Below are 21,923 nucleotides of genomic sequence, written 5' to 3'. Positions count from 1 at the left end.
CACCAGCTGTGCCCCCCTACTGTGCCAACTTGGTCAAATTTTATCCGCCCGGCGCTCCGTTCGTTGTTGTGAGCGTCGCTGCTCTGCCCTCCCCTAACCCCCTGTACACGGCTCTACGCACGCACCCCACCCACGCCCCGTACACGCGCTCAGGGCCACACCCAGACTCCGCTATAAATTCCTGCTCGACATCCGCCCACGCTCATTGCCCAAAGCACCGGGTGAACTCTGCCGATCTCATCATCTTCTCTTCGACGCGAGCTCTGCACATCCAAGTCCACCATGGTGAGAGATCAAATCGTTGCTTTTGCACCGCACACACGACAACAACAATAACAACAACCAAACTCCTGCGCTCAGTTCCACATTGCCCCTGCCACTATCACTCCTTTCGCACGATTATTGTATCCTGTGCTAATGTGTATTGAACGCCTCCGATTAGCACGGTTGGCTACGTACGGTGCGAAAGAAGTTCAACATACATGCGTATGTATCCTGTATGTATCAACCAGGAGCTTAACTGATTGTCCTGGACATGAAACTCTAATTTTTTAAATATTTTTATGTTATGGAACACGTTGCCCAACATGGATTTGCCAAGATGTGATTATCTAACCGAGTTTCTGGCGTGTAGCACGTGAGATGATGTTGATGATTTCGTTAACAGCACATTTTCAATAGCATGTAATTTCGGGAAGGCGCGCGTGTGTGTGTACATGCGATTGCGTAGGTTTAACGCGGATGTGCCTTAAGGCTGTCGGATGTGGGTTTTGTGGTTTTAGCTGTTGCACTTGGCCGAGATCATTCTTCACGAACATTAAAAAATATATATTGCCCAGGAAACGCGTGCGATGTGATCGAATCCCATCGCTTGTTCCTAAACCAGGGTGGTCGGTAAACCTGCGACTCGAGTACCGCATACGGCTTAAGAAATGACGCTTCATTACGTTGCTTATTAAGAAACCACCATCTCATATTCGCATGACATCGCGGCTGTTGAACTATTGTTTTTCTTTACCGAATAAAAAAATAATGTCGCTTCTCGTGATTTCGGTGTCCGGAGCTCTGGACTAACACAACGCGGCGATCGTTACTCGAGGATGCCGACACGCTAGGGGACACTGACAAAAAAATTCGCAAGCGTAGAATCGAGTCTACGCCCACTTAAGGGGGGATGGAAATGCGTCCCAGATGACAAATTCGCCGACCCGAACTGAGCCAGCCAGAGTGATGAAATATGGTCAAAGCGACCTCGCACCCTCTCCCCATGTCTGACACGGCACAGATGCGGCATTCATCCAGCAGTGGAAATGTGCCACTGCATGTGTAAAGACGCGGACGTTTTCTGCTCGAGGATGATCAAATCTGGAAACGACAAGAGACCCATAACGGAGCAATTGAGAAACCCCCCCCCCCTCATCATCATAACTTAGGTCGGGAACTAGGTGAAAAGAGAGGAAGTTTGAGCCAAGGGGATAAGAGTGCATTGATTGGTCGAGAGCAGGGAGGTGACGTGGGCTAACAGCTTCCGAGCCACCACGGCAGGGCTGGGCAGTTTCTTCATCTGCGCACCTTGGTAGAGAGGTAAAGGCGCAGCCCTGCAATGTCTTGCGTTCGTCACTGCTGGTGGAAGGGTCTCCACTCGAGGGAGCTCTAGCGGTCCCCTCCTTGAAGGGTATTTTTTGTCTATTCCTCCACACTGTCGATACGTATTGGTAGAGGTGGGAGAGCACCCATGTTTTGACCCACCACACGCAATCTGTTGGTCGACTGCGTGTTTGTCGACATGCCTATTTGTACTGCTGGATGAGCAGAGGCAGGGCGGATTAATAATAACATTTTAACTGCGCATGTCGTACATTCAAAGATTTCCAAAGCCTCCTATTTTCGAGACATTCTTCCCAAGCATTTCGCAGCGACTCCCCAAATTAAAGTGACTCCAGACCAAACGTTTGCGCCACCGCTCGCCCATTCTGAATGTGGTCGTGGAGACTCTGTAACTCCCACCCGCCCCCCCATCGGTTGCGGTCATGGACGTCTCCCAACTTGCAAGTAAAAAAACTATTTTGGTTTTGCAAAAATGTGTTTTTTTTCAAGGAGGGTTTGAGCCTGGGTAGTGCTTGGATGGGGGGAGGGGACGGGGGGGGGCAGTGCATACAACGTGTGTGTACGCGTGGGCCTGCAGGATGCAACAGTGGCCAACGGTTGGATAACAGTTCGGCCAATCCACATCGACGTATCGTTTGCTTATATATTTAGTCCACACACACACATTACGTTTACTTGGTCTGAACTGAACGAATCTCCGGAAATTCTCAAGTTCAATCCACTCGTTTGCATTGGGTGGGTTTTCTGTGAGTTCTCCGGTTAACTCCCGCACGCCAAGCACTCGTTAACGCCACTGGCCAAACATCCCAATGCACAGGACCCTCCTGACCTCGTCTTGAGACTCGGCGAGGCTTTAAGGCTGGGTGAGGCTTTCCCTGCGTTAATCATTGCAAACGCCAGTTTAAATGTCACGTCCTTTTCAACAGTGGTTGGTCGAATGGTGTGCAGGGTGTCGAGGTGGTTAAGGTTATAAAATAAATCATCCATTGCATATATCCGACTCACTGGGAACTTGAGGCATAGGCGAATATGTGAAAAAGGTCGGATAAGTGAACATCTATAGAAAATGACAGTTACACCACCGTGCAAAATTTTTGCACTGGGTGTGGACACGAATGGTTAAGGCGGATATATGACGGTCTGATATTAGATGTGTGGCTATATTATATTATGAATGTATCCGTGGATTCCACAGCTATTGTGTGGACACAACACAAATCCAGTGGCTCGCTGCGTACAGTATTAAAGCAATTAATGTATTCATTTGCAGTGAACGCCTTTGTTAATCCATGATGTCTGACTCATGTGGAATGTCCGAACTGGCACGGAGCCGCGCCCACCACCCACCCACCCACCGTCTGACGCGGGACGACCCATCGAGCCCGCATGGAGCCGAGCGAATTGCTCGGCACCACGTTGGGTGGCAAATGTTACTCGTACCCACCATAGGTAGAATCAACCACGGGTGGAAATGCCTCTCGTTTATACCAGCTGTTTTATGGATTCCACCTATCTATTTTCATACTCTATAGATGTTTGGTATCGTATAAGTGTGTTATTTGTTCCGATATGCTACTCTAGAAAACCATACGATGATACCCGTTTACTGACATATCTATCACAAAAAAGCTACTACAGTCTTGCGATCTAGCGGTGAAATTATTCGGGAAAATGATAGTTAGAATCCCAAAGACCATTTATAAAACGGTCACGAAGGAATAAGAATGGAAGGCTATCCATTTAATATAATGATGGTGAGCCAGGCCGCCCTTGCGACTAGAGATGAGCTTCATCTCACCTGGCTAAACCGAGCAACCGAATGTAAGTGAACCAATGATTTACGATTCTCCTCCATGTCTCTCCCACCTCTCAGTCTCACCCGAAGCCATCTCCACTTGCAAAACAGATGAAGGAATTGGGGGACAAATTCCGGAGCTTGGACAAGGTAAGGACGTTTTCATCCTCCAACTAAATGCACCACGATCATCGTCATGGTCGTCGTCGTCATCCTAAAGTAGTCGGTGAAGTGTGCACCGACGGATGAGGCTGCCCCACAATCTGTACGGGAACATCGACAGTGGTGCTTGGCATCTTAAGACCAAACAGAGCTCTGACACATAAAAGTGGAATTTCCATGACCTGATCGGTCATCGACCAAGAGGTGGAATTGGTGTCGCCCAACACTTACTTGGCATATGGCATGCGAGATGATGGGGTGGCATAGATAACCCTTACATATAAAAAAAATGCGTCATTACAATGTTATTTCCATTTATATATTGGCATCGTGTCCTACAATTAAATGTCCATTTCTAACTCTGATGGCAGAGTGGTGACGCCCCATGTGCTGGGGAATGGCCCGTAGAAGGAAATGTCATAGAACAGCTTTTTAAATATCCCTTGCAGTGCCATTTTTTTAGGCACACACTCAGGGAATATAATGCCCCTTATACCCTGCGACAGAGAAACGTTTGTAACATGGCAGTACAACCATATTTCCTATAATTGTCAGCTGGCATTTATAAAGATGAGAAAAGGAGAACAAGAAATCGAATTCAAATCTAGATTTTTTTTGTTTTAGTGCAGTCGTTCGTGATGGTGCTACGACCATCAACTTCCTTCACATGCAATAACTCAGGTGTCGGTCTGGCTTTCTGAAACTAGAAAAACAAGACTGGCCTAAAGCTGCGGCAGATTAACTTATGGGTGCGGCCCGTCATTTTGCACGCTCAAAAAAAGTCTAGGTGCAGCCCTGCAATTCCTTGCTTACGTCACTGTGGGGGTGGAGGTAAATGGGGTGGTGGGGTCGGGGGCTCGGGTGACATTGCAGATATTGGGCAGGAATAAAGCGGCGGGAGGCAGCAGCAGCATCTGCGTGCAGACGCTTTCGCCGAGGGGATAGGACACAAGGTGGGCTGAATTTTAAAACCCGACATTGATTCAAAATCAGTCCCCCATGCTGCTGCCCAGGGGTATCATTACCCAGTTTTTTTAACTTGAGCAATCTATAGATCGTGCTCTTCACTAACCCTTGCTGACTGACCAGCATGGTGAAGTGTGGGCAAACGGTCCCTTTGAGCGATGCGGCATGGGGGAGGCCTTTGTCTAGCAGTGAATTAACCAAGGGCAAATACGAATGATAATTGTCAACGAAAGTTGGTTACGTGTTTAATGCACTACGTATGTGATCCATTGGCTCCTTCCCCCTGTCCACGGGGATTTGTCGTGAGGATGGGTGTGAAGTCGTAAAAAAAACGATTCAACGTTAACCACTCAGGGTAATCGATTATCCAGCACTCACAGATTAATTTTTCGCTCCCTCAACTGTCGGTCAGTCATCTCCTTGTCAATCTTCTATCGCCACTACAATGGGCGTTACAATTCCGATGAACTTCACCCCTTGATTCCTCCACTCATTTTGAGGGCTCCGTCCACCAGACTCGCCGTTTCATCTCATCCATACCGGGTTCAGCCACCACGCTGGCTGAATCAAAGCCCTTCTCTTTCTCAGAATCATAATATGTATTTTATTCATACTGGAGGAATCCGATGAGCTATCAAGCTCTTTGTCGCAGATGTCCAATAGGGGCGGGTAAGAACGTTACAAAAACATGATGGTAGTGCAACGTACAAGAAAGGTTAACAAATCACCCAAACAAACAAATAAAACGAAACCATCCCCATCCTACCAGGCACAGCCCACTGAGGTTTAACTTTTTTTTCAGAAGCGACCTGGCCACAAATGACAGCTCAACATAGTGGCCCATCATTTGGACATTTATAGCATCAAAATTATCTAAATAATCTCAACGCATGTTTCTGCTTCCTTCTCTTCGCATGACTCGAATGTGGAATTCCCTGCCATTGTCTATCCCCAGATCGTAGAAACTTGCTCAATTTGTGAATTATTTTTATCAACTTTGTGTTTTTTGTGCTTTTAGTTTGTTGCGCCCCACCCCCCCACCTCCGATTCGCACGGTTGGTCAACGGCGATGTCGCCCATTTGCAGGATGAATCTGGGTACTTGAGCAAGCTGGAGGTGCAGGAGGGACTCAAGAGCTTGGGGCTTCCCGAGAACTCCGTGGACGATTTCTTCCTTCAAAACGACCGGGGAAAGGACGAGAAGATCTCCTACCAGGGTGAGGCCACCGTGGCGGGCGATGTTGTCTGACGATACTCTATACAGGTGGACAGACTGGAATGAAGTAAACTTTTACAAGTTGTTCTGGAAGTTATTTCTGGACGGCTACATTTTTGGCGCATGCCTGTAGTCAAGACTATGCTACGGTAATAACGACAACAATTTTGAGTTTTGAGGCCATCGCAACGTTAGCGGGCGGCGGGGTGGGGGAAGCATTTGTGACCACATTTTAGTATTTAAGCCTAGGCCTACACACGTTTATCTCGACTTTTTAGAGTTTGTGTTGGGTTGGTGTTAATTTTGGTGAGAGTGGAAGACAAAAATGCTAGGGCCAGCATTTAAATGACCACTGTGGTTATAGGGCCACCACTTAGAGTTTGCATGTCTCTCTCCCCGTGGTCGTGTGGATTTTTTCTCCGGGTCCTACCAGTTTTTCCCTGCACATGTAGAAACATGCGTTTTAGTGTATTTGGCTACAAACGAGCTATATAGCTCACTGGGCCTTGCCTGGTAAAATGAAATAAAAATTAGTTCATGGCTAGTGTCTAATATGTTGCAATATAAAATAATGGCAGGGTCACAGATGTGGCATTTTTTGTAAATTGAAAGCCACAATTTGAGATCTCTGTATAGATACGGTGGGGGGGGGGGGCAGTCATAGGCAGAGGTGTGGACTCGAGTCATGTGACTTGGACTCGAGTCAGACTCGAGTCATGAATTTGATGACTTGCGACTCGACTTGGACTTGCATAACAATGACTTTGTCCCACCTATGAGATGTGGACTCGAGTCATGTGACTTGGACTCGAGTCAGACTCGAGTCATGAATTTGATGACTTGCGACTCGACTTGGACTTGCATAACAATGACTTTGTCCCACCTCTGGTCATAGGTAGAGGAGAAGAGGAAGGGGCCTTGAACAGAGACTGGGAGCCGACATTAGAGACGGCTGGGGGGAAGAACGTTCAGCCCTCGATGGCGGCAGCAGAGACGTGATTCGAGCGTTTCACCAAAAAATGTTGTTGCTGGAGCTGAGAGGACATGGAGCAGGGGTCGAGTCCATGGAGGATGCTGTAGACAATGAGGGGTGATCTCGTAAATGGTTTGAGACTGGATTTGATAGTCCGTGGGACGGATCGGGGTATTTTGATGTGGGTATGTTTTATGGGTGCAGGTGCAGAAGTCTAAGTGGTATAATTCCAGATTATTAGGAGTTTGGAGGGGATGGATTTTTTGAAATCTTTACAGAGAGGGATTTTGAGCAGGCAAGGCAACGGTGTGATGGAGACACGGATGGGGGGCTCGGTGGCAGACGGGCAAAGGAAATTGTAGATATGGCAGATAGTGCATGGCTGGAGGCAGGAGGTCCTGCAGAGTCTGGTTAGATTTGGGGCCAGAGCCAGTGTAATTGGCTGGTGTACTCTATTGCCTAACAATGTACATCATTGGTGTCAAGTGTGGTTTTTTACTCTTGTGATTCACATTTGCCTCGTGGCGTTCAACATGCCAACCCGCAGCTTCTTCCGTAATGGGTTAAGGTAATCGTTTCAAGGAATGAATGTAGGGCATGTCCTTCAGCGTATAGCCATGTAAGCAACTCACAAATGGTGGGTATTTGCTAAATAATTAATGGCTTCCTTGTATTGTTTGTAAATGCTTTTGTGTTTCCATTTGCAGAGTTTGTGGTGTACATGTCAAAGAAGAAGTGATGACAAGTCGGGATGACATGGAATCGCACGCTCACGCACACCACACTACAACATACATATACCAACACTGACAAAAAACAAAGACACACACACATTCCCTCATTATCACACCAACATACACAGTAACCCACATTCACGGCAACTCTCAAGCGTGCAGAAACACACCCGTATGGATACACATGTACACATTGACGTATAGAAATATAAACATACGCACACCAACACATGTACACACTCACACGCATACACACCAACACATATACACAGACTGAAATGCATACGCACACAAATCTAGATAAAACATTGCATACACACCAACACAGGGACAAAGACCTACCAACACATACACACGCATGTACCAGCATGTGCGTACACACACTGACATTGGCACTGATGCATCTCCTCTATTGACATTCCCACGGACGCATCCCATTCCTTGCCACCTACGTACTGAACAAGTGAATACATACGGAGGTGATTCTACAACCCTCACTAGGACTTCTCAAAAGCTGCCTTTTCATGGTGTTTCAGGTGAAATAACTTGACATAAATTGAAATAAAACAAATTGGTGTGAGATTCACGTGTGACCATCGATTCTTCTGTTATTATAACGCACAACATCGCCGTGGCCAACATCGACAGCCGCCATTCACCACCGAGTTTGCACCAAGCGCAAGAGCACTCGGTACATAACGTGCATCTAGCTTGGCACAGGTTCGAGTGTGGGAGGCTCGATGGCAGGTGATGGATGGATCGGACCCTGATCAACAGATGCTCTCTGATGGGACTACTGTGCTGTGCGCAGCAGTAGAGGCGCCGTGGTGGCGAGATGTTAACTACTTCGCCTGGTATACAGGAGGTCGGGTAGTACGCGGAAATGTTTCCTATCGGCGAAGTGGTCCACGGGCCAAAGAAAGACTGAGAAACAAGTGCCCTCAGAGAAGGTCTCGCGAAGTCTGGTCTGGTTAAACCCGAGAGGGACCGCGGGCGGACCAGCCGGAATGTGTCAAACTGGCGCTGCGGGTGTTCCTGTATCGGGGTTATTATTACACTCGGAATGTGAAGATTCGGTCAGACTCCCAAGAAATATTACGATTTGTGGTCACAATTTTGGTTTAATTTTTTTTTAAGTTTCTTGCTGTCTCGTTCATATTTTTTCAGTTTTTTGTATAGTTTTGTTTTCTCGATTACCTTAGATGCAGCACGAGTGTCTAATTTGCAAAGAATTTGATTAAATCTTAACACATACTTATTTTACACAATTTTCCTCTATAGCGAATATAATATTTGCATTTTTCTTTCGCATGATGGCAATGTGTTCGGGAGATAAATGTCGAGGTCTGCTAGCCAAGCGATGGCTTGAGCATCATTAAAATAATTATATAGCCTATGACCAAAGCAACTGGAACGTGTCCCATCTCGCCAGATCTCGGAAGGGACAATGCCCATTAATCAACAACAAAAAGCAACTTGTAATCTACATATGTTGTGGTCTATTACACGGGCCCCTTAAAAAAATGGAAAGTTTTAAAATCTGTTACACCACGTTCACCATCTATCAATGCAGACTCTGAAAACACTTGCACCGCCTGCTTCGTGAACAACCTTCGCAATTGTGGGTGCATGTGTAGTGACAGAGAAAGGTCACTACTGTGTCGGCCCGTACGAAGGCTGGGGGCCCCAAGGGGGTGCCTGGGGGGTCACGTGGTGGAGGGATCCGGACCCTCCCAGAGGTGGGGGAAGTGAGGCGTGTCCTGGGAAGGGAGGCGTGGCCTGAAGAGAGCCAGCCACGCCGGGGCGGAGCCAGCCACGCCAAACCAAATATAAGCGTGGTGTGAACGCAGAGCGAGGCAGCTGTTGTACTGTACTCCAAGGTGAAGACATCTTCGGTCGTCAAGTCCCGAGTCGTCGTCCTGGGCCAGGCAGGCCGTTGCCTGCCTGGTCCAGTCTGTGTCGTGTTCCAGAGTGTTAGTGAGTTGAGGAAGGTGGTCACCACCTCATGTAGAGTGTTATATTATTTACCGTTTAATAAATAGTGTTGCCTCCAAGTTGCGTGTGTGTGCACCTAATTTGAACCTACTACATTTGGTGTCAGAAGTTGGAAAAATAAATATTGCTAGGTGTTATCCTAGGGAAGTAAAATGGGCACACGAAAAACAAATATACAACTCACCTGGACGCCTTCGTACAACGGGGACGGTGTGACGACCATCCTTCGGACAGCCCCGGGGAAGGCAGCCCCGGTGACAGAGAGAGAGAGAGATGGCGCTGCACGCGGAGCGGCGGGACTGGCACCACACTGCTGCTTCGCCGCCATCGGGAATGGAGCGACGGAGCCGCGGGGAGAGGACACCATCGTCGCTGCGGGGGCTGGCAGGGGAGGCCCGGCCATGCGGGCCACGCGGTTCCCGCCATTTCGGCGGCTGGTCGGGGCGCGGTTCCCGCCAAAGCGCCGCTCCCGCCATTTCGGCGGCGGGAACGCCGCTCCTGCTGCTGAAATGCCGCTCCCGCCGACATCAACGCCTGCAGAGGGGGAGTTCCAGTCTTCAGCTCGAGCGCGAGAGGTGGATGGGTTCGCGAGAGGTGGATGGGTTCGCAAGAGCAGGCCGTGTTCACCATGAAAGATTCTTCGGGCCGTCCCAGTGCTCCACCTTGCCGCCCTCCACTATTCACAGTTTGCCAGGCGAGTCGTGACATGACAAGCACCCGGCCCCAAGAAAAAAAATAATAATCTTCACCCATCTTACGTGCGCCGGGTTGCGATCGCGTGTGTTTTTTTTTTAACTCGCTGGGTTGCGGAGCGTGTTCGTCCGGTTGTGTGCGTGATAAATTGACGCGGCGACCATGGGGGTTTCTGCTTGTAACAAGTGTTGCTGTTAATTACGGCGTCGAGATCGGTATCTTCTGGGTGTAGTTAATGATTAATTCGTGTTGGTGTCCCGAGCTCCGTTGATATCCTGTAGGTTGCCGTGTTAATGACTCGTGTTACATCGTTTTGTTGCGAAATCGCCATTGTTATTGTGTATACTGTATGGAGGTTCGCTCGTGATTGTCACGTGTAACTGTAAGAAACTTTGATCGTCATTGTTGCCAAGGTACAGACCGTATGGAGCTTTGCTTGGAATTGTTAACAGTGTATGGAATGTTGGGTACTTGCTTGTGATTGTTTACTATGTACGGATTGTCTGGAGTATTGATTGTGTGTGTTGCCATGTGGGGACTGGATGGAGCATTGCGCCAAACGATTTACTGTACGAACTTCGTATACTGCATATACTGTATTCATCAATTCGGCGATTCTTGGGGTTTGTGTATAGTTTTTTTGCTCTCAAAATTCGAATGCCCTGAGTCCCATGGTTAATGTTGAAGGGGATTTAGAAATGACAGGTTCGGTTTGTTTCAAACTCGCTGGTTGGTTCCTGTCCGTTGTTGCACAGATGATGTCTTTTGTGCGGGAATGCTCCTTGTGTTCTATATGGATCGGGGGTGCGTTTCCGTTAATTGCCGTCAAATTGCATTGCTCTCTCCACTCGGTTGGTACAGCTGCATGCTGCAATGCGAGTCTCGGAGATGATGTGTACGGATACGGGATGTGAGGTGTATTGTTGTGACCATTGAATATTCGGGATCGTCACAAATTGTGCGTACCTGTTCGGCATTGGATCAGTTCTGTGGGGGATCATAATTCAAATTGTATGTGTTGTGATGGTGTTAAATTGCGATGGTGACATGCTGCCAGGGATTTGTAATTGTGCTGCTGGCTGTCACCTATCTTGGGGCGCAGGTCCTGACCAGGATGGCCCAGTGAGTGTTGCGTGTCTAACATGAACGTTGTGGTCCCGTCATGCAATGGCTGACGGCTTGACCTGACAGCCCGGAGATTGAAACACTCCGTGGTATGTCTAGCCTAGTGGGCTGTGCGCTCACAGGGCTCTGAGAGTGTGGTCCCGTCATGCAATGGCTGATGGCTTGACCTGACAGCCCGGAGATCGAGACACTCCGTGGCTTGTCTAGCCTAGTGGGCTGTGCGCTCACATGGCTCGGGGAGTGTGGTCCCGTCATGCTGTCTGACAGCTTGACCTGACAGCCCGGAGATCGAGACACTCCGTGGCTTGTCTAGCCAAGTGGGCTGTGCGGTCACATGGCTCAGAGAGTGTGGTCCCATCATGCTGTGTCTGATGGCTTGACCTGACGGCCCGGAGAGTGAGACACTCGGAGGTGCGTTGAAACAGTGGGCTGGAGATTCGTAAGGTTCAGGTGGAGTTGTCCTGTTACGTTGGGACTGTATCCCTCAGTTGTTAGGGTGCATGTTGTGCAATGAGTGAACGATGGGTCGTCTCAGCTCGGTCGGTACAGTTATATGCTGCGATGCGAGTCTTCGAGAGAGACTGGCTCGTCTCAGCTCGGTCGGTACAGCTATATGCTGCGATGCGAGTCTTGGAGAGAGACTGGGTCGTCTCAGCTCGGTCGGTACAGCTATATGCTGCGATGCGAGTCTTGGAGAGAGACTGGGTCGTCTCAGCTCGGTCGGTACAGCTATATGCTGCGATGCGAGTCTTGGAGAGAGACTGGGTCTCAGCTCGGTCGGTACAGCTATATGCTGCGATGCGAGTCTTGGAGAGAGACTGGGTTAAAATCCCACCGATATGGCCGACGTGTGCTACTGGTTGTGACGCCGCGTCGGAAAGGCGGTGGGGTGGTAACATGCAAATTCCCCCCCCCGATATGGCCGACACGTGCTACTGGTTGTGACGCCGCGTCGGAAAGGCGGTGGGGTGGTAACATGGAAATTCCCCCCCCGATATGGCCGACGCGTGCTACTAGTTGTGACGCCACGTCGGAAAGGCGGGGGGGTGCTAACGGGTGACTGTCATTGCATGCGTGATTCTAACGGGGGGGGGGGGGGGGGGGGCTGTGCTGGAGCGTAAGTGGGTTAGCCAGTTTTCATGTATAATTGTTGTTAATTCCCCGTTTTCTATGCGGTTCCCTTTTACCCTCGTCGATTCTGTATATATTACGTGATTGTATTTCTTATCGGTCGCCGGTCATTTATTGATGTTGTTTGTTCGGAGGCACACCTTTTCGATGTTTCACAGTTGTGTTACAGCCGGGGACGGCTGTGTGTTTATACAGGGGGGGGGTGATGTAGTGACAGAGAAAGGTCACTACTGTGTCGGCCCGTACGAAGGCTGGGGGCCCCAAGGGGGTGCCTGGGGGGTCACGTGGTGGAGGGATCCGGACCCTCCCAGAGGTGGGGGAAGTGAGGCGTGTCCTGGGAAGGGAGGCGTGGCCTGAAGAGAGCCAGCCACGCCGGGGCGGAGCCAGCCACGCCAAACCAAATATAAGCGTGGTGTGAACGCAGAGCGAGGCAGCTGTTGTACTGTACTCCAAGGTGAAGACATCTTCGGTCGTCAAGTCCCGAGTCGTCGTCCTGGGCCAGGCAGGCCGTTGCCTGCCTGGTCCAGTCTGTGTCGTGTTCCAGAGTGTTAGTGAGTTGAGGAAGGTGGTCACCACCTCATGTAGAGTGTTATATTATTTACCGTTTAATAAATAGTGTTGCCTCCAAGTTGCGTGTGTGTGCACCTAATTTGAACCTACTACACATGTGTAGGGGTGTCAGTGGAAGGATTCCCACCAATAGGAGGGTTAGTGGGAGGGGTGATCGAGTAGATATAAGGGGAGAACGGGCGGGAAAAGGGGGCCTTTGGCGGGAACGATATTGGGACGGCTGGGGACAGGTGTGGATGAAAGAAAAGGATTAAAGGACGAAACCCCTGCAATCTTGTGTCGGCTCTCCTTTACACATGTGCAGCCCTCTGTCATTTCTTGGTCACGCCATTTATGGCGGAAGAATATTTATTGACACTGGAGGAATCCGATAAGCTATAAAGGTATTTTTCACAGCATGGGCCTTCGCTAGAGGGAGCTCTAGAGAACCCCCTCTGGAGGGTGTTTTTGGCCTACTCTTCCACACTGGCCAGACGTCGTGCAAGAGGTGGGAGAGTACCCATACTTTACCCCACCACAGTACGCGACCTGCCGTGTTGTGAACAGTGGCGGTGGGGAAGATTTCAGGAACTGCCCCACCCCGACTGGATATCTGAGCTTCATAGCTCATCAGATTTCTCCCAGGATAAAGATTCTGATTACGAATGCGACGGAATTTACGTACTCGTTTGCAATTGCCGTGCCGGGAGATCAAATCGAACCGTCGAACTCTGCATTTAAAGTCGATGCCCTGATCATTGACATCACGACAGCATCTCTCTCACAATTGCACGCGACGAGAGTAATCAATTCACAAACTGCTGCCAACTGCATTATTTAAAACATTATCTGCGCCAACACTGCCAACATTCCAGTGCACTCACTCGCATGAGCCAAAATGCGTCCGATCTCGAAAGCTCGGCAGATTTTTTGAGCCTGGTTAAGTGCTTGGGATGAACAACCGTCGTGCACAAAACAAAGTTGCCATCCTATCGGCTGCTGCGAGCTAAGTTATCTGGAACTTTGCTACCCCAGCCTACACCAAGCCCTGCTGACCAGCGTGGTGAAATATGGTGAAGTAATCCCCCCCCACCCCACGGCCTGCACGGTACCACCATCAGAATCGCCAAAAGCCGACGGGGTGAAACAGTTGCGTCCGGAGCAGACGAGTGCCCTCGGGCGTCAGTCGCGAGCTGCTATTCACCAGGCAGCCATCAATGTTTGTTGTTTTTATCTGGGCTCGGCCACTTGGTCGTTTGATTCAATCATTCTCATCATGAACCCTCGGCCGCCCGAGACGAGGTTGTCACCTTTACAATCTTGTCGGGTGGTGGCGGGGGGGCAATAAAACAATCGTCGTATCGGCTGCGAAAATCTTACACTAGAACTGATGAGCTAGACACTGCACAAAACCTCGCCATTGCCATGTTACTGTACCGCATCATTGCGAAGAATGCCCGCGGGCTGAGACGAACCACACAGCAGGTCGCCGTGCCAAGTCGGCGCCGTTTGTGCCCCAACAGGTTTCAGGTTGAGTTGTAAGCAAGAGACACCAATACTACATATTGCGCCCCTGGTAAGTACATACACACACACGGTAAACACACACACATTGAACACATACGCACATATTGAACGCATGCGGTAAACACACACACACACACCTATTTAACACACATACACGGTAAACACACACACACATTGAACAAAAGCTTCTGTTTTGTCCAAAACGCAAATTGGTTTGCGCCTGGGAGGGTGGTGCCACGTGACCGCGCGTGTCGAGGCTCCCCCCCCCCGCGTGGCGTGTTCGTGCACGCGCCTCCTCGCGATCTCAGCGATGATAATTCAAATTATTGTACAAATTATTATTACAATTACTATGGCCGGGAAGCATTCGAGCGTCAGGAGGAAACACCCCCGAGCTCGGACGAAGACTTGTACTGTACTGCGATTGTCGCGTGGATTGTTGATAATGAAGAGATTAGGGAGCCAGCCAGTCGGCATTGATAGGATTCGGCAGTGTCTGGTCAGCGTCATGCAGCCAGACTTATATAAACACCTAAATGGGTTTATGAGGGGCTGTCCATAAATGACGTCACGCGATTTTGGACGAATTTTTTACCCCCCCCCCCTCGTCACACGGCGTCACAAAAAGTCAGACCCCCCCTCAAATATGACGTCACAAAGCTCGCCCCCCCCCCCCCCCAAAAAAACATGCTTCAAATCGCTTTCAACTATTGTCATTGTAGTGCGTATTTAATGTGGCGCTGCACTCTGATGTTGTAGGAGAAAACATTTATTAAAAAGTATATTTCATTAAGTAGAACGTGTTGTCTATATTTATTTAAAGTTGCGCATTTTGATGTGACGTCACATTTCTCAAACCCCCCTCCCCCCCTCTCGTCACACATCGTCACAAATATCTGACCCCCCCCCCCCCAGGTGCATGACGTCATTTATGGACGGCCCCTGCTTCAGTATTAATGCTGCGCCAGACGCATTGAGCACCCCTATTTTCACCAGCAGGGCAAACACTACGGATCGTGGTTGATCATTAACTGCATAGGTAAATTAGCAAACGGTTTGAACTCACGCGATCCGTCTGCTAAATGGTATACACATTCCTGCGGAGGGAGCTGGTAGGAACGTTGGGTTGCTCGGTCAATGGCCAGGGTCAACGGCGGCGTGGTGTATTCCGCAAATATGCCCGAGTGTGAGGGCGGGCACAAGCCGGTGTGAGTAGGTTAAACGTTGAGTTTTATAAGGGCACCACGGGGTGACCAGCCCCTCCTCACCCAGCCCCTCCCCACCCTCCCCAACCAGCCCCTCCCCACCCTCCCCTCCCCACTCAGCCCCTCCCTCCCCACCAGCACCTCCCTCCACGACGGACGGACACAATAATCCCCTGTGGGCTGGTGGAACCAGGAGGTTCCTACCAGTAAAAGGTTCTTGGTGTCGTGGGCGGCCGACCCAAGGGCAGAGCAGTTCCCCGCTCGGGCCCGTTGGTGGCAGCAGAGGCACGCGGACTCCAAAGCACGGAATTTCGCCCCGGGCCTGATGCTGGATCCCACCAGGCGCGTAGCAACAATTCAACCCCAAAATTCGATTATCATAGTGGGGGGCGGTGGGTGTGGGGGGGGGGGCATGATTCGATTATATTCAACAAATCAGAAATATAATGCGCCCGCAATGCAAGAAGCGTATCGGAGCACAGAATCACGCAGGAGGAAAACCTGGAGGGAACAGAACAGAGGAAAAGAAGCAATTAAGGGGGGAGGGTCAGGAAATTAGAATGTAGTCCCTTGTCATTTTTGTGTAAATGGACAAGAAATGTGGCCGTGCAACCCAAACTATAGTGAACCGATGCAAGCTGCGCTCCTTCAACGAAGGAGCAATAGCAAAACAACTCCTCGAATTCTCTGTCTCTTTCACCTGAAACCATCTCTCTCGTCGTGGCTCAGCTGACCTCAACATTTCGGCATCAAGCTCCGATGGTCCGTGGTTCGGTTTGCACGGCCACAGGTCGCACTGTAGCTTGCAATCAGAACATCACCAAATAATGCAAGTTCTCCCTCACATTAGCTCGCTCAACTTCAGCGCCAATAGTTTGCAGAGTGTGGAAAGGCCTCCACCAGAAGGAGGTCGAGAGTAGCCTTTTGGTCTACCGCTCCCACGTTGACCAGACGCGCTGTCAAGCGGGGTCGTAACCCACACGATTACTCCACCACAAGGCGACCTGCCGATCAATTGGACCGTTGGTGGTGTTCCTACGTGTTCAAGTGTACTGCTGGGTGCGTAGAGGCGGTGAGGACCATTTGGGAACAGCCAGGCCGGGTAGATGGAATCGAACCGGCGACCTCTGGATTGCGAGTGGAGTGTGATCACCGTTACAACCAAGGGCAGCGTCGCCTCTATGTGAACTTAATTCACACCGGAGTTACAAAGAACAGCTAACAAGAGGATAGAATCGGGTTACGTGTGTACCCTAAAGTGGGCGTGGGACATTTAGAATGAGTGATTAATGAAACGCACGACGTTTATCTCAACATAGCAATGAAATATTTGTTTTTGAACATCAGCCTCTTGGTCTTCCACGGTTATCGTTGGCCAGCGCCGTGTGTTTGACATCACATGCCCAAGAGGCGACGCGGCTAGCAACAGCAGCACCATTGAGCCGTGTGCTCGATGAGTTTCCGGAATTGTTGGACGCTCAGGAAAGTCAATATTATTCTCTTATTTTATACCTACAGCCACGCCTTCACTGAAGAAGGCGCTTGAGAGCGTTTAAATAACGGTGACAGGATGGAACGGTAGGGACGTGCAAGGAGTGAGGAATGAGTGACCGCGGTCGAGGGGTACTTAGGGATCAAGGAGAGACTTTAAAAAAAATCCACATCAGTGTTATTCTGGCGATGCAACCCAAACTATGGACCATATCGTAAACCACCGCTCCTTCAACGGAGGAGAAACAGCAAAACGACACGAATTGTCTCTCTTCTGAAACCCCGGCGTCGTGGCGAGCAGCAGACCTGGATATTTGCACCGAGCTCCTGAACGTGCTGCTGCCACCATGCGCAAGAAAATAAAACAATCCTTCGATGGCTATGTCCTGCTCAACGGAGTACACATCTTTAAGTATTCATGCGATTGTCTTGGGGAATCTACATTCATATGGTGGGGATAATTTTATCCATAGGTCAACCACTGTTGACTTCGACCGAGTGCTGGTGATTCATTTTATCGACCCTGGAGGAATGATGGTCTGAGTCGATCTACCAACAGGGTTATGACTATGCCCGATCTCGGTACGTTCGCCACAATCTAATTTTACGTGGAACAGAGCCCCATAATTGAGATGGAGTGATCTTGCCAATACCGTCAGGTATCTAACCCAGCAGCGTTTGTTTCGCAAGCCTGACTGCTGCTGAGACCCAGAAGGTGAATCCGGTCCAGAGTTTACTTTCTTAAACAAATACTACTGGATACTATTGGTCCGGAGAGCCGCTAGGCCGATGAACTAATATATATGTTTTATATGTGGAGATACAGAACAGAGTTCTACTCATCTTTGCTTATAGTCATAATTATCGACAACAGTTATGAGTCTGTCTACAATTGTTTTCAGTTGATCGAATTGTGACCCTAAATCGCAATAATGTATCGAATTGCGGGGGTGGCAATGGCTCGGATGGAGGGTGAGAACAAATCGTTCCATCTCTACTCTCCTTTGGTAAAATCTAAATGACATTATCATCTCTGCGTGTATCCCCTGTTGTAAATTTTTTTAAAGTTATATCTGCATGGCACATGCGCAGTTCGATAAACATTTTGCTCGGGGCTATCCATTTGATCCCACACATCCTTCATTGCACACATATTCGAAACGCTGGAATATTTTCCAAACAAAATCAAATTGGAATTTTTTTTTAGAAGATGTGAAGCTTCGCCCTGCGGTGGGTGCACGCGTTTCAGGTTTGGCATTGAGACACTTACAGAGGTGAACTTCTCCACACTCAACACACTCAGGATTCTCCAGGTTCAGTCAAAGTGCCTAAGGCTCAAGGATACACACGAAGCCACACTTTGAAAAACAATTCATCCCGCTCCCTGGAACTTCGCAAAGTGCTTGCCACAAATTAACCAGATATGTTTCTGCGGGCGTCTGATATTATAAAGCCGTTGGAGCTATGCATTTTAAAATCTGAAACCTGTCTCTGGTGTGGACCAATCAGTATCAAGGACAATGCATATTTTATCAGAGTATGTTTTTTGTTTGCATTCTGACCACAAGCATTGTGGTTAATGCAGACATGATTCCTTGTAAAAGGTTTCAGTTTGGTGTTTTAACATCTTAACACCTGTTTTGTTGCCAAAAAAGGGGAAAAAATCTATTATCATATTTTGGTACCGGCAAAGGAGATCCCATGATGCTGATTTTTGTGTTTAGTTTGTTGTCCTTCCCCGCACCTCTGATTAGCACAGTTAACTATATAGGGTGCGAAAAAAGTTACATTTACATACATACAACCATCATTAAAAAAATGAGTGCCTTCGAGATAATATGCAGGTTAAAGTCACCATTCAAGGAGGCGCAATGGGCGTGCAGAGTGGCGCAGTGGCAACACGAGTGATTCACGGCAAGAAGAGGCCTGGGTTCGATTTTCAACTCGGGCGCATGATTGTGTAGAGTATGCATGTTCTCCCCCTGTTCTGCATGGGTTTCCCCTGTATTTTCCAGTCTCCTCCCATAGCTAAAAAAGAATACAACGTGACCCGCATTCGCCAAACATCTCAATGGCACCGTCGCCCCCTGCTGCGAAAAATTGGCAGGAAAAAATAATTGACACCCACGAAAAAAAGAGTATTGAGACAGAGTTGAGGCCTTCTAGGGTAAACAAGAACAATATTAACAATAATTCATAACATGTTTCAGCTTTGGAACCTCATTTGCCAATAAAAAATATGATAATTGTTTTTTACCCTTTTATCTGGCAACAAAACTGACACCTTTTTTTTACAAGGAGTCATGTTTGCATAGACCACAATACCTGCAGCCATAATGCGCCTTTTGGCGTCATCTGGTCCAACACCATGTGAGACTAGGCTCTAAGGAAAGCTGTCTCGGGTGTGGACCAATCAACTTCAAGGACAGTGCATACATTATCAGAGTTATGTTTTTTGTTTGCATTATGGCTGCAGGTATTGTGGTCAATGCAAACATGACTCCTTGTAAAAAAAAAGGTGTCAGTTTTGTTGCCAGATAAAAGGGTAAAAAACCAATTATCATGTTTCAGCTTAGTGAATTCAAACTGTCAATGAGACTAAGTTAGCTTGGGTCAGGACACGTCATGGCTGGAAGGGATGATAGCCAATGGACAAGAACAAATCAGAGCAGTTGGCAGCCGCGGATTGGAACGTGTCCGAGAGTGCGTCCACTGAGGAGGTGGAACAATGAAATCATGATTGTGTCATGCCTTGGGTTAGAAAGTAGCAACTCACTTAATTGATTTTCGAAGTACCTTTTTCATCAGGGCTTGACTGTTCAGCTGGTGCATATGTAGTGCCGTGAAATGAGTCACTGGAGCGCGTGCCGCTGGGAGATTGGTAGACAATGGATTTAGGGGTAGCAGCCCGTTCTACAAGTTGCACCTGTGGGCAAGGCACGGAGCCATCTGGGGGATCCAGAGGGCCGTGGGGCCGAGGGCGGAGCCTGGCCACGCTGGGGAGGATAAAAGCCGAGCTCCGACTCACATTCGCGCTTCTGCGATTTGGAGTGAAATTTGTCGTGCCGTTGTCGTTGTGATCTTCGCCCTCTTCAAGCTGTGGGTCTGGTAGCATGTTGGCTGTCCTGACCCGGTGTGTGGTTATCCACCAAGGCTGTGAAAGCCGGAATCAAAGAGTGCCTCCTACTGGTGTGTGTGAATTGGCATACTACACATGTCCTCTATCCTGGCCAGCAAGATTCGTGGTGGTGGGAACGGGTGCCCATGATACAAGCGATTTGTTGAAAGGTGGTGTGACGATGAGTTCGATCCCACAAACGCGATATTGACATCCGGAATGCAGGATGGTTGCGCCGTCAACGGTGGCTTGATCACTTCCTGTGAGTTTGGTATCCGTGATACCGGCGATTGTGATATTGTATTTGGTTTACGATGGCATCTTGGTATTTTGTCCCAGTCATGGTGAGCACGTTAAAGACACCAATCCGGAATGTTGCTCACAGGTCTGTCTTGATCTTCTTTGGTGTCCTTGCTGGCAACTCCATCTTGAATAACCTCTCTAGAGTGGGACATTCAGGTACGCCAGTCATCTGAGCAGTAAAAGAGAACGTCTTTGTCACTGGCCCAGAGAGCAGCTTGAGATGCTGGAGACACCGCTGCAGCGCGATGTCCACAGCCGTGAAGGATGCAGGTATCCACTTCCACCTGTTCTGCAGTGCAGCCCAGAGAGTCAGTGAAATTCCACATTCCTGTGAAGAATTGATGTTTAACGATTCATATATGCTGTGCACATATAGATTCCCATTAACCCCCTCCGGCCACTATTGCCCACTATATTCACCCCAATGTTATTTTTTTGTTAAATATATATGTATAGAATCGCAACCTTGATCCAGGACATTTGATTGAATCGCCGAGAGGAGGGAGGTGGGGGGGTAGCGAATCGTTGCACGCATAAGGTGAACTCACATGACTCACCCGCCCCCCATAGACGCCCCCCCCACCCGACCTAGAGTCGCATTATTCATTCGGGTTTAATGTAACGCGTGCAACATGCGGGCTCTTGACCCACATGTATTATTGACGCGTGTATTCCACACTTAAAAAGAAATGGCTCACGTGTGTGTGAGAGAGAGAGAGCGGTGGTGCAGCGGTTAGCACGCTGCGCTGCCAGAGTTCGATTCCTGCTCATGGCCATCACCAGTGACGATTATCGGAATCGGTCCTGGACCTCCGCTAGGTCGACTCAGCCTCAAATGGGTACCTGGAACGATGTAAACATTTCCATACCGGTGTGTTGAAGTAGTAACTAATTGGCATGTTTTGTTTACGTGACAAATCATACGAATTGGCTGTGTCGGGGAGTGGCGGGCTTAACGACACATTGATATTTACGCGATATAACCCCCCAAAGAAATCGTTATTATGGATTACCACGAGGGATACAAAAGCGAGCGGGCATGGTGTTGACCTCTCACCCCTGAGTGTGCTCGCTAACAGCACTTGCCCCGACATTCTGTTAAAGCTACACTTGGGATCTTTGTCTTCGTGAACGTACGTAGCGATTTCTGACTTCTGCTAGAACCACTCGCATGGCCTCCTGGTATGGCGTACGTAAACATCAGCACTGGGGAGAGGGGGTAGAAAGAGAGGGGGTAAAGAGAGAGGGGTAGAGAGAGAGGAAAGGGGATAAGGAGAGCAGAGCGTGAAATATTTTGTGAAATTTTTCATTTTAAAAGCGGGGGGGAGGGGTT

The 21,923-nt window shown here is 49.0% G+C and overlaps 1 protein-coding gene and 1 long non-coding RNA gene across 2 annotated transcripts in view; one reads left to right on the top strand and one right to left on the bottom strand.

The window, feature by feature from the left end:
* LOC144932269 (uncharacterized) overlaps positions 1–21,923 on the bottom strand; it is a 46,860-nt gene that overhangs the window by 654 nt on the left and 24,283 nt on the right. Inside the window, exon 2 of the long non-coding RNA XR_013636883.1 lies at positions 9,633–9,982. This is a non-coding gene — a long non-coding RNA (uncharacterized LOC144932269). The remainder of the gene's footprint in view (positions 1–9,632; positions 9,983–21,923) is intronic.
* On the top strand, positions 176–8,035 carry LOC144932270 (16 kDa calcium-binding protein-like). Its single transcript, XM_078856213.1, has 4 exons — positions 176–285; positions 3,482–3,553; positions 5,618–5,747; positions 7,427–8,035. The coding sequence occupies exons 1-4, from the start codon at positions 283–285 to the stop codon at positions 7,456–7,458; spliced, it is 237 nt and encodes a 78-aa protein (XP_078712339.1). The 5' UTR covers positions 176–282; the 3' UTR covers positions 7,459–8,035.

This window comes from Lampetra fluviatilis, chromosome 5, assembly GCF_964198595.1.
Source record: "Lampetra fluviatilis chromosome 5, kcLamFluv1.1, whole genome shotgun sequence".
In the NCBI taxonomy this organism is placed as follows: Eukaryota; Metazoa; Chordata; class Hyperoartia; order Petromyzontiformes; family Petromyzontidae; genus Lampetra; species Lampetra fluviatilis.
This window is presented reverse-complemented; position numbering and strand designations above follow the sequence as displayed.